Source organism: Oryzias latipes, chromosome 4, assembly GCF_053564925.1.
Source record: "Oryzias latipes strain Hd-rR chromosome 4, Olatipes_Hd-rR_3.1".
Taxonomy (NCBI): domain Eukaryota; kingdom Metazoa; phylum Chordata; class Actinopteri; order Beloniformes; family Adrianichthyidae; genus Oryzias; species Oryzias latipes.
The window spans coordinates 13,917,200-13,930,778 of NC_136240.1; the positions used below are offsets into that span (position 1 = coordinate 13,917,200).

The 13,579-nt window shown below is 40.3% G+C and overlaps 1 protein-coding gene across 1 annotated transcript in view; it reads right to left on the reverse strand.

Moving 5' to 3' along the window:
• The window catches only part of nr5a2 (nuclear receptor subfamily 5, group A, member 2), a gene marked incomplete at its 5' end in the record, with an annotated part of 66,562 nt that overhangs the window by 41,978 nt on the left and 11,005 nt on the right, over window positions 1-13,579 (reverse strand). The window contains 1 exon segment of the mRNA NM_001104828.1: window positions 10,562-11,265. Coding sequence (NP_001098298.1) covers window positions 10,562-11,265 — 704 coding nt within the window.

The following is a 13,579-nucleotide window of genomic DNA, read 5'->3' on the forward strand; positions in this document are numbered from 1 at the left end:
AAATCGACGTGATCGTTTAACGGTTATTAAGGACTGAGCGGAGTTTTGCATTGAAACGCTCACAGCCTCCGTGTGAGCTGGAGACTGCGTGTCGTGTGAGCTGCGGGGCCGATGGCAGTCTGAAGGCTCCCCGTGTAACAACGCATCCGCCCCTCATACACAAACCGTACAGTATTAAGTCCGATTGCTCTGCACAGAAACGATTTGCTCCGTCCACCGGCGCAATGGGGACGAAGTGCTCCTTCTTGAAGCCGCCCTGGCCAGAGCTGTCGGAGTAGATAGGAAAGGGAGACAAGGAGCGCGCGGGAGCGCAGAGGCGTCCGCGGACCAACAGTGTTTGTTGTGGAAGGAAACTTCTGACCCACGCGCCGCGAGGAGGCGCTATCGCGCTGAGGCGCGCCCTTTTCAGTCGTCCCTGCTTTATTTTACTAGCGTGTTTTTTAACCAGCCCTGTTACTCCCATAACGCTGCCGCGACACAAGCGGAAGGAGAGCTGTTCCCGTTCACCCCTCCATGCACTGCTGCTACTTGCTCATTCTTAAACACGTACAACAGTGTGGCGAACCGGGCGTTGGCCCCGCCTTTAGCCCCTAAGACTCATGGGAAATGGGGGATCGCGGATGTAAATTTCCTCATCATAACTGAGGGATGTAATGTTGATTATATGGTTACTGTTTGTAATTTTATGTATGATACCTAGATTGTCAATAAGTAAAAAATAAAAATAAAATAAAAACCATAACTGAGGAACTTGTGAACAGAATAGAGGTGCATACTGTTTGGCAGATGCAGATATACTCACATAAACGAGCCTGAGGCAAAACTGACTCCACCCACTGTGTGCTAATAAATCACACTTGTTCTGTGAGTCAGGATGTGATCCGTCAGGATAACAATGTTGCCAAATCCATGCGGCTTTTACTCCGACGCGGCTTGTGTATGAATAAAATTAGTTAAACACGTGAAAATAGGTGGGTGCGGCTAGTAATCGGGTGCGCTTTGTAGTCCGGAATTTACGGTATATATAACCTTTTAGCCATCTGCTTCTTTCATTTAAATTACTGCAGACGAAAAAAAATCTATCTTATAGACAAGAAAGGAGACAATGACAAAATGGAGAATAACTTTACTGACATGTTTGCATAGTTTGTATGATTGACTTAGAGTTGAAGGTCAAAGATCAGCTTAAGGCTGCTGCAGCTTCACCTCAGACCTTCTGACCTTGTGGAGAAGCCAGAAATAATTTATCAGCAAAATACCTGTGCTTCTATGTTTAAGTTTGCTGCTTGACTGACAAATTGTTACCCTCAGGTCCTCAGGATTTTAGCAGATGCATTTATTTTTAATAGTTACTTGTTTTTTGTTTTTGTTTTTTACGTTAAAGTCCAAAGTAGAAATATTCAGAATAAAGATTAAATGTGGGCTTTCCATGATTATAAAACCCCACTGGAGGACCTGTATAGAGTGTGAAAGTTTTTACTTTGATAAAATCTTTCCAGTGTTAAGTTTTATTTATTTTTTCATTGTTAGCAGCTTCACTAACGTAATCAAGTTGCCATATTCACTTTGTTTACCCAATTTTGTTGTCTTATATTTGTTATATTTTCCCAATTCTTTTGCTTTCAAACCGCCTGTCTGTCTCCTGCCACTAATTTTACTGTCTGTTCCCAACTTGGGGAAGAGCAGCCATGTTACTTTGGGGGCCACAGAGGCTAACAGCACATCCTAGTCACCTGCATCACCGTCTTAACAAGCGGCATGACCTGCCAATAAAAAAGGCTTTTACCCTGATGATCTTCAAACAAGACTTAAACTCAACCTGCATTTTCTGCTGCAGAATGCCCAAAGTGCTTGGGAAATGCGAATCAGGCTGTGTTAAGTTGCTTGAAAATATGAAAAAATAAATAAAAAATTGAAAGGTGGTGGAGGTGATCTTTGCTTTCTTTTTGCAAAATAAATTGAACACAGAGGGCAATAAAGCACAGACAGAGAGGGTTTAACATGTTGGTGCAGGAACTTGGTTCAGTGTTGTCCCTGAGTTAAGATGTCCATGTGAACATGTTTGTCCATCTGTCTGTGTTCACACATATGCAAAGCTGCAGTTTGAAACTGTGGAGAAAAAAATGCAGTAAATATTCCTTAAGAGAGCACGGAGCACAAGCTAAAGGAAATGATGTTGAGGACAGTTGAGTCTATCATTGCTCAGAGCTCTGTAAACCTGTACTTCATGACAGCCTTTCATCCCTCATCAAAGCGTCAAGTAGATGAACAGACTCTGTGTATGTCCAAACCTTCCAGTCCCTCCCAATTGTCTCCTTAAAGCTGGATTTCCTCTGGGACGAGCGACCTTAAATCTTTTCTTTTAACAAGTTTCCTGTTCTTCCTTCCGGCCTCCTGCGATCCCGTGAGGTTTTACCTACTGTTACAGTTTTTAGAAGGGCTTCATTTCTCAGAGATCATCGAAGGATGAAAAAGTTTCTATTAAATCGGTCAGACACAAATGTACAGATTATGAAACCCATTTTCCGTAAAGCTTTGCACAATGTGCTTGTGATATATGATCATCGTATTAACTAACAGCAGGAAAGCACTTTCAGTGCCCTTCTGAGGAAACCTCAAGGAATTATTTCATGGAAACAGACCTGTAGCATCTCAGGTAAGTTTATTTGCTTATTTATATTTGACTTAGGTTTTGCCACAAGCTAAATCCAAAAATGTTCAGTTTCCTTGCAGGGGTACTGGTAAGAAAGGGGAAAAAAAATCAGGAGGGGCATTTTACAGTATTTCTGAATAAGAGAGAACAATGTTCTCCGCAATGGTCAATAATTCATAAATGAAAAGAGGCCTTTGTGAATCTCCACCACCCTTTCCCTCCCCATAAGTATCCCCTCAACTCCTGCTCTGACCCACTGCTACTGATCAAACAGATATTGTTACCTCTGAAATAGCAACTTAAAAAAACACACAGCCAGCCATGAGACCTGCCTACAGCAGGGGAGACTCACACAAGGGAGGAGAAGGTAAAAATAAGAAAGGACTATAGAAATACCCCCCCCCCCCAACCCGAAAAGATAAATGGATTTAAACACAAGAAACAGAATTTTGGTTGCGTTTTGATGAGGAGACAATGTTCAGTGTGTATTTTTGCATGTGTGTAAGGTGTTGTGGGGTGGAGCAGGTGGTGGGGGTGTGATCTATCACTGGACAAATGCTGGGCTGTGGGGGGTGGGGTGGGTTTGGAAGTGTGGTGTGAGGATAGTTTGTGGTAGCGGCTGGGGTGAGGTGGGGGGGGGGGGGTGTCAGGCAGAATGGTGCTGGTCTTCAAATGAAATAATATATCTTTGAAAGCCTACGCCCCGCGCCAGGCCCTGGGCCCATATATCAAGCCCAAGAGCGTCTGGTGGATCCGCTCCAGTCCCATTAACCTTCCACCTGTTCCCCCCTTGTACCCCCTACCTCGCCAACCTAGCGGTCCTTTTTTTCACCCTCCCCTGTTGTCCTTCACTATGCCTCCTTTCCTCCTCCCCCTACCCTTGGTTGTTGCAATCCCTTACTCATCCTTTCCTTTAAACTCCTCTTTCCTTATTTCACTCTTTCTATTCTTCTCTGTCTCTCAATTTTTCTCTTATTCTGTGTAGTGTCTGTTTTTTTCCTTTTTCTTCTTTAAAACACCCTGTTTTTGATCGCTAACTTCATCTGTATTTTTCCAGTTCTTTTTTCCCTTAGTTAATTTTTTTTCTCCCCTGATCTTTCAACTTCTGTCCATCTTTTTCTTCATCTTTCTTCAACTCACTGAAACTTTTCAATTTTAAAACTCAACCCATCTTTTACTTGATTTCCACTTCTTTCTTCTAATCCAGGGCTGCGGCTCATGATAACCTAACTAGCAGAATAATTCAAATGCAGTCAACCGGGAACACACACACACATCTTTGCCAACAGTTTGTCTGCCAACCTCACCTCGCTTACAGTTAGTCAGATCTGGGGTGTCAGAAGGAGCAGGGAGGGGGCACTGACCTCTGTAACAAGACTGACATTGATATCTGTGGTTTAAACCCGCTTAAGGCCGGGAAATATTGCCGGCGATAACAAAACAACAGTCGCTGTTTGACCTCGACTGTTGACGTGTTCAACATGAATCAGCTGATTCTGACATGGAGAAAAGCTGCTTTACATCGATATGAAACACATAAAAATGTTGCATAATGGCGCAAAGAATATAGACAGATAGACAGACAGACAGACAGACAGACAGACAGACAGACAGACAGACAGACAGACAGACAGACAGACAGACAGACAGACAGACAGACAGACAGACAGACAGACAGACAGACAGACAGACAGACAGACAGACAGACAGACAGACAGACAGACAGACAGACAGACAGATAGATAGATAGATATAATGACGTTAATTGTGTTACCGGTTTAAGAGTTACTGTAGTCAAAAGAATGTAAACACTAGAGCTAAAACTCTGGCGTTAAAGGGTTAAGAGTATGATGAGGTTGCTGTAGATCCTACATCACACCTAAACCGTCTTATTAATTACCACTTAGTTACCGAGTGTAAATAAAAAAAAATAAAAAACTGGCATCAAGAAACAAAGAGGTGCAATCAGCGGTCAACAAAAAGCAAGGACAGTGCCCTCACCCAGTCCAAAGAGACTTCTGGACACAAAATAAGCCTTTGTCTCTTCAATATTTAACACTTGTTTTTCATGATAAACAAAAAACAAATGTCTAAGTGTAAGGATAAATATGGTTTGTTTTTGTTTGTAAATATTGTTCAAAAGATCTAAATGCAGACATTTAGATGTTTAGCAACATTTAAAATGTGTCTAAAAAAACGAGAAAAACTTAAATTCAACTGTGACTAAACCAAAAGTTGAAAAAAAAAAAACGTTGGAATCTGACAGGAAACAGCTAAAAAAAACATGGATAACTGAAAAAAGGGGGCTGTGACAGTTGAACGCTAAAGCCTGGTGTGACTGAACGACACAAAAGTCATTAGAACATAATTAAACTCAACACAAAACATGACAATCAAACACAAACCAAGAAAAATAAAACACACCTATCAGTGCAGCGTTAAAGCCTTTGTTTTTTCATAGATTCAAGGAAACAACAGCAGTTTAGTTCCTGTATTAATGATCATTAGACATTTAAAAGTGGTTGTTTTTATGCATTCAATCCAAATAAAACTTGAATGTCAACATATGTCAGCATCTCCATTCACATACTGTATAAACAAGTGAGAGCAAATGAAGGATGAGCTGCTACAACGGTCCATCTTCACTCATCTTTGTCTTTCTTCATTCTTTTCTTTTTCTCTCTCCCCACTTTGCTCACTCTCCTCTCATCTCCGCTCTTTGATTCACCTCTGTTCTCTTCGCCTTTCCTTTCTTTCCCCCCAACCATCTGTTTATCCAATATGGCTGTCCCATCTCAGCTGGGAGCTTTCCCAGGGAGCCAAACTTCTAATACAGTTCCTCTTCAACATAATGACCCTCCGTTCTGTTTTTACCATTCTGCTACTTGCAGAGCAAAGCAAAAGGAGAAAAAAAACCTGAAGAACAAAAAAAAACCCAGTCTGAATCTCCCCCAATAAACTGTCCCTGGATGGCTAAACTGAGAAGTGAGGCTACATTTCAAAATGTCTTAGGCACTTTACTCTCAGCTTCGACTTTATCAGGTGGATGGGCTAAATATAGATATAAAGTTACACACCATTCAATGTTTGAAAAGTTTCAACTTTTTGACAAATAAATGAATTGTGTTTGAACCTGGAAATGACATCGAGACTTTCTCCAAGAATGACAGCAAATGCTTTAATCTTGCTATGTGATTTTTTTTTTTGCAACCATTGTCTTCACTTCTCTCGCCAACACTTTGGAAACCAGGTTTCCCCCTTGGAAGTTGGCAGACACACAATCCTCTGAGTTTACCATCTTTTTTTTGCAGAAATGCACGAGCAGCTTAAAGCTGTCATCTGAGATTTCATTGTTAATCAAACCTAAATGGATTTGAAAGATTTTATTTGTTAACAGTTTGGTGAAAACATGTTATTCCTGGCTGCCTTTTTTCTGTTAATAGCTGTTTTCTTTGTAAGTCAGACTTCATGGAACACAATGAACACTCAATGCTTAGAAAAATCGTGAAAAAAACATTTGTGAAGTAGGAAAAGAATCAAAAAATTTTAAATAGCATCGATGTGAACTTCAGCATTTTTAACACATCCGACAACTTGAAAGTCTTTATCGATTTAATGCTTGACTTATGGACAAAATGCCTTTGTTGCCCCAACATTACACTGTCTTTTTATAAAGGACCCACTCCAAATCAAAATTAAAAAATCTGTTGTTTTCTAGGACATAGTTTCTGAAGAGCAGCAGTAGTCTATCAGAAATCAGTCTTGCTGATTGGAGTGGGTCTTTAAAGACCCACTTTATTCACAATTGTGTTTTTGGTGTTTTTAACATGTCTTGTAGCATTTTTATTATGATCGCAGACATAAAATAACTTAAGATTACAACTGCGTTTCTGAGTGTTTCTCTATTCAAATTGGGATGGATCAGGAGCAAATAAAAACCTGCCATTTGAAAAAGCTGTCAGTTGTGACGGAGCAATGGAAATCAGCGGGCCAGAGCCTCACTGCTCTTGCTTTTAGTTTTAAAATTGGAAAAGGTTTTATGTAAAGTCACATTGGTTAGAGAAATGCTATGCAAATAAAATTTGATTTGATTTGCTTTAATTGCACTGGTAATGTTAGGTTGGGGTAGTGAGGGCTGTAAGCTAGCAAGAGAGACTGTAAATAAAGGGATGATGGGACATCAACAGAGGGTTACTTCCACGCCAACAACTCAGAGGCAAATGTCTGATGAACTTCTGGTGCTCTGAAGAAACTATGTCTTAAAATACGACATAGGTTTTAGATTTTGCCTGCATGATCATAATTCGAAGACCACTGGGAACAATTTTACAGTAGATAAAAATATAGTTGGAGTGGAACTTTAAAGGCTGTAGAGAGGAAAGAGGGTGTAGTTGCTTTGGTGAAAAGGGAGTACAGTAAGGAAGGTAAGACATAAACATATGAATCATCAATAGTCCCCGATTGCACTGCTAAATTCTCCCTTCCATTGTGTTTGTGGTGGGAGTCAGACTGGCCATCCCTGTGCCGAAACAATGGGGGACAGAGTAGCCTGGAGCCGGCCTTTAAAATGAGTCACTAGTACACACGCATACGCACACAAACATCGTAAAATCATGCAGATCCAAACAGGAACATTGGGAGAATTGTTGTTCAGCCAGTCCTCATCTCTTTACTATTTTATACTACAAACGGCAAAGCCAATATACAATACAAAATCTGTTATTTGTTACAAATGTACCTTCTTGTTTCAATTGTGTAATGTTTTCTTTTTTACTGCCCTTTCCTTTGCAATATATAAAATTTGTATTATCATCAACTTTCAGTTACAGAAAATATTTTTTGACCCGTGCAATAAAAGGAATAAAAGATAAAAATCAACAACTAAGGGTTCAAATGCATTACAATTTGTCATGATGTCATGTGCATGCTGCGCTACAAAACCAAAGCGTTCTCCAGCCACATGTTATTTTAACTCACACGATTTCTGTTGTGACACGTCTGCACAAGTGTGCCGAAGTTTTCCCATGAGAGCGGAACAACAGCCCATCTCTCTCTTTCTGCTTTCGTCTGCTTCTGCTTTCAGTGGGGAAAATATCTTCCTTTTTCAGAATGGAATCTGAAGCAGTTGGCCTTTTAATGTCTATTTCCTTTTTTTTATTCTTAAATTTTGAAGATTATCCAAATAAGCTGGATCCATCTTTAATTTATCAATTTAATTTACTAAAAACACAACATTTCAGGAAAATGTCAAAAAAAAAACTGACTAAAACAATACAAAATAAACATATAAGCATATGTATCTACTTTTACTCTATTTAGTTGCACAGACTAGAGTAAAAACAGCCCAGCATTTGTTTTTGGACATGCTTAGTATTAACAAAGTGAGCAGGAGGACAAACGGTACACTAAAATGTGACAAAGACATGATTTCTCCCTTTCAAAAACGCTTAAAAATATGGGGACCATTAAAGAAATGAGACTCTTTGGTCTCAAAATTTAATATATTTAAGAATCACGAACTGAACCTAAAAAAAGTGGGCTAAATATGTTTCAAAATAAAATCATTTCCAGTTCTATAAAACACAGTAATGACCCAGAAACCCAAACCTTTTAATCAGAACAAAACCAGCCATCTGCAGAATGTACTTTTTTTTTTTATTATGACATAAAGAACAGCCATCAAACTTCAAACTGTGCTGAACGCTCCTGCATTTTTTCTCGAGGAAATTATGGAAGGTAGTTATGTGAGATTGAGCCAAATCTCAGGGTTTAATCCAAAAAAGCTAACCAGTTTATTGAACTTTTAAAAAAAGCTATAAAATCATTAATTTGCAAATAAAAAAAGACACATAAGGCTTAAAGATTTGTTTAAATGATTGCAAGACACAGGACAAAAACCAGAGTTCAAACACACATAACCACACGGTCAAACATGCACCTGTCTACAGCTCACTTGAAATTGCCAAAACAACGCCTGCCAAAACTTTCCATCATCACATCTATGATTTAAAAAGCAGCAGTACGCCCAACCTGCCAGGGCATTACTGTCGACGTGTTGAAACCAATCAAAACTGAGGTATAAAAAGCTAACCCTGAATTCTAAAGTTCGAGTTGCAAGATATAAGCGTCCCTCATGTTATGCCTTATTCCCAAAAGCAAAGAAAGAAACTGTTTTTTTTTTTTGGACATACTTTCTGCAGAGCAGCAGGATTTCATTCGAAAATTGGCACGGAGTGAGCTGTCCCTGACTTCTAATCATCCCTTGCCCTACCAGTGCAACAAAAATGGCGAGCAATATCTGAGCTATCCAGCCGTACAGTTTTGAGCCAGAAGCGAGCTCAGAGGAGGAATACGAAGACGTTCATGGATCTATTTGTCTGCATTTGGATGCATCGGCATGGAGCAGAGCAGGGAGCTTGTGGCATGCTGACTCTAGCACCTACGCCACTGCCAGAGGCTTTTTCCAACATCTTTTTGTCTGCTCCTGATTCACAACGATTTGAATAAATTATTACTCAGAAATCAAATTTTATGCTTAATTTTCTCTCTGTATATAGATTACGAGAAAAATGCCACAAGAAGAAACACCAAAAATTCAATTTTCATTTTCTCCCTCCAAGTCTAAATTTTGCTCAGCAGTCCTCAGAATGGCTCCTGATGTAAAACTAGTGAGAACAGAGATCTGACAAGTGTGTGGGAAAATCTGCCAGAGACACAGCTAGCGCACTATTTATCCAAACCCCTTGTGCTTTAGATGACGCTTTAAAAACAGAGAAACTGGGGTGAGCTTAATTATCTCCCTCACAAGTGAAACACAGTCCTCGCTTTCAGAAAAAGAAACATGGGCTTTGTAATACAGCCCGCTTGCCTCTGCACTAAGCCCAGTTCATTGTGAAGCTTTTGTGACAGGCACTTGGTTCAATTACTATTAATATGGATAGTCATTAGACAAACATAATGACAGCTCATTCAGCAGCAAATCAGGGTGTGACCAACACTAGTAGCTGAGATAATTAAATTAGGAGACAGGAGCGAGGACTGGAGAGCTTTCAATGGAGCAGAAATTATCACTCAAAGTTAATGGGCAAGCCACACACAATTATTAGCTCTGGACACACCTTCAATGAGCCTTTGTGCATATGCGTACGTACATACATACTCATTAATGTCAGTAGGCGATACAATGTGTGCAAAATGTCATCAAGTGTTTTTCAAGTACCTTCATCTCTGTTGAAATGGGCAACGTTTTTTTAGTACGTATATTAGCATTTATTTTTCTCCTCTTTGAAAATAAAATTGTATTAAAAGTGTGGGGTAATAAATATGCAGTTGAGCCTTTTGGTGAAACAAGGTGTAAAACAAGCCGAAAAAAGAATTCAGACAAGGGAAAGGAAACAGGTGAGCACTCACTAATCAAATGTTTTTTGTGGCGCTCTAAACATTAACCTCCATTTAGAGGAAATGAAGCTTCATGTTCACAAAACACACAAGAAAGTCTCCCTTGAGCTCTGCTGGGATGAATAGGAGGGTGAACCCTGGTATTTTACTTGTGGGGCACAATTTTAATTTTATTTATGTTTTGTTTGGCATTAGGACAAATAGGAGGAACACAGACACTCAAACGGTCTAATACTAGTGAAGATGTCAACAAATGATGTTTTTGTACATTTTGAAGTGCTGAAATTGGAGTGAGATTTAGAACTGATGCAAAATAAGAAGTGGTTGATTGAAAGAGGCGCTAAGGTAGTGGTTTGAAATTTAATCAAGGTGCTGTTCTAATCAATGGCATTGCAGCTAAAACTACTCCCTGACAGAGGATGTATCTCTAACAGCACAACAGTAAATAATAAAGACGATTTCAATCTACAGAAAAAAATTAATAAAAAGTGACTGAAACAGACAACTTACCTTGAGTTCACGGAAGAATATGCTGCTGCGCGCCCATTCTACAATGGAGAAGAGTGTTTGATCGGCCATCTTGCACATCAGGCCAAACGTGTTGAGCTTCTCGTGTTTGCCTCGGCTGGCCTGCTCCTGCTGTAGATACGCCAGGATCTTTGCCTGGACCTGCGGCTCGTCCGGCTCGCACTTTAGCAGCTCTACAATCAGATGTGGAAAGCTGGGTGGAGAACCTGACTGGTAGGCGTCAACATAAGCATAGCCCATGATGGACTCTGGGGAGCTGGTGTACGGGTCTGGATACTCTGACTTGATGGTGCGCGTGCTCTGAAAGTGTCCGTAGGCCGCCTGATAACCTTGCAGGCTGCCAGCGTGCGGCGGCATTGCCATGCTGACCGGTGAAGTGACAAACGGGCTACGGTCGTAGTCTGTTGGGGGAAGGGCGGTGGCATGATGGTGATGGTGGTGGTGACTGCTGTGGTGGCCGGAATGGTGGGTCAGTGGGAGGCCCTTGGAGGCTGCAGAGTGGATGTTCTGAATGGCCGAGGAGATGGTGAGGTCAGTGGGCACGGCCTGCATCACCTGGCTCATGGCCTCGATCTTTAGGCCGTTTGCTCGGATCAGCGCCTTCTTCTGCTGCTTGAGGGCACGGTCACGTTTGTACATGGGGCCAAACTTGTTGCGACCGCCACGCATGCGATCTGCCCGCACAGCTGACAAGGGGACAAATGAGAAAGCAGAAAAGAAATATTATTTTTAAATATATTCAACTAGTTACAAAAGCATCACTTATATATTTTAATTTTGTCCGGGCTCTACACTTTTGGATTTCTTCAAATCTGCATAGTTGAGAGATTTTTGTCTCATTAAGGGCTAGGATTTAGAACGAAGGAATATTATTAATAAAATGAGTTGTAATCATTTTGCTCCAAACTCTTGAAGGTAGAAAAACTTGATTTAAGGCTAAAAATAACTCAAACTGCACTGTAATTTTTGGTTACATTTTAACAATGATACTTTAAAGTTCAAGAAATGTTGAAACAATTTATTTTGGGAACAAAACTTAGATGAACGTTAGAAGAGTAAGTGCCAGTTTTAAATTTTATGAGAATTAATAAGGATGGGCCAACTTGTCCTAAGATTGTATTCTCGTCATGTTTAGATTTAGTTTTAAAATCAGTTATTTTAATTAATTACACTAATTTTTGTCGCTATAGTCAAAATGAACTACAATTAGACAAAGAAAAACTCAAAAAACACAAACCATTTGCTTAGAACTGGCAAAAAATACTTATTATGGGGCTGGATAAATATAATTTTGAGTCAATCTGTCAAACTGTTAGCTTTTTTAGCTTATTTTTCCCTTTTTAAATACTTGATTTTTATATCTTATGAGATTTCTTGCTCAGTAAAAGTGACATGGTGCATGGACAGAGGATTTTACTACCTCCTAGTGATTTTCTTCTTTTTTTTAACTAGTGATTTTCTTCTTAAGATTAGTGATCTTGTTCCTATTTTAGGGATAACTCTTTTTGCAGGGAATGTGTGCGTGGTGTATTGGAAGTGAAACCTATGGATATGTAACTTGTGTATAGGGTAAAGGTTTTCCCGTAACGATTCCACTTGACATTTATCGCTGACTCTTAAGCCCACACACAACAACCGATAGCAGTGTTACTCATTGACCATAGACCCGAACCCTCTGATTTGCTGCAGTAGACGCTCCCTGCACAGCCAGCAAACTGCACTTAGAAGTTACTCGCTGATAAAAACTCAAAAGATGTGTATTTCTCCTTTTCAAATCACACGTTCTATCTGATCATACGCTTTGCTTCAGGCTTTTATGATGTCATTGTCAATTAGTGCAAACTAAATTTTTTTGCAACAACTAAAGATTGACAATAATCCAATTGGGGTTCTTTTCTCTGCTTTAACAAACATGCTCATGATGACCCCCCGCCGCCCCCCCTCAGAGCAATATCCTGTGGTGAAGATCACAAAGAGTGTGTGGTGTGGGTATTTCTAATGAACGAGCCGGGCACACAGTGGACTGCAATAAGGGCCATGTGTGATCTACCCGACTGCTGCCATGGGGAAGCTGTCTCTCAGTTGGGGGCAGCTGGTTTTAATTATTCATACTTAATTACCTCTTACTCTGACGAGGCTCACAGAGCCCAGCATGCAAAAAGCGAACGGACGTCTGGGACTTCATGCAGTAGGAAAATAAAAAAAATACACTAATACCGATAGTCTAGAAAATCAGAGAAAGATAATACAGCGAATTTGATAAGGCCTTACATCGTCTGAAGCAACACTTTCACAAAACTAAATATGCTAATTTATGCACATACATTTGACCTGTTCAAGCACGCTGAACAGTCAGACAGCAGCAAGTCATTTTGACTCCACTCCAAACAGTGATGTCTTGACGGATGAATGAAAGAACAGAGGAGAAAAACTGGAGGGGGGTGTTGGGCGGGAGAAGGTGTGGTGATGAATATAAGTTCGGAGGCAACGACACGTATTCACCCACACAAAGACATATATGCGCAAGGTTACCCACACCCACGGATGCATGCCATGCTGCCTTGGGAGGGATTTTAATGACCTTCGTCACAAAAATGTGCCTGTCACTGATCTGAACAAGTACAGCCGAGAGGGCAGATTGCACACGCTGTCTTGCACATACGTGCCTGTGTGCAAGCACACACACATCTTCGCCCTGGCTGTCTCTCACACAAATAAAAACACAAAAATGCTAAATTGGAAAAAAGATCACACACCTACTTCAGAGAGATGGGAGCGTGCCAGACGCTCCGCCACCTTGAGGAGCCCCCACAGTTTAAACGGAGCGCAACTCAAACTCACACAACTATTTCCCCATATGTTTCAAAATGTCCAAATAGTGACTACGATTTCAGGCTCAGAAACCTTCATCCCAAAACTGACCATAAATTGCAAAATAAATCAAAAATACTTTAAAAAAACAAGACTAAAAAAGTGAATCAGGAGCTCTTTCTCACATAT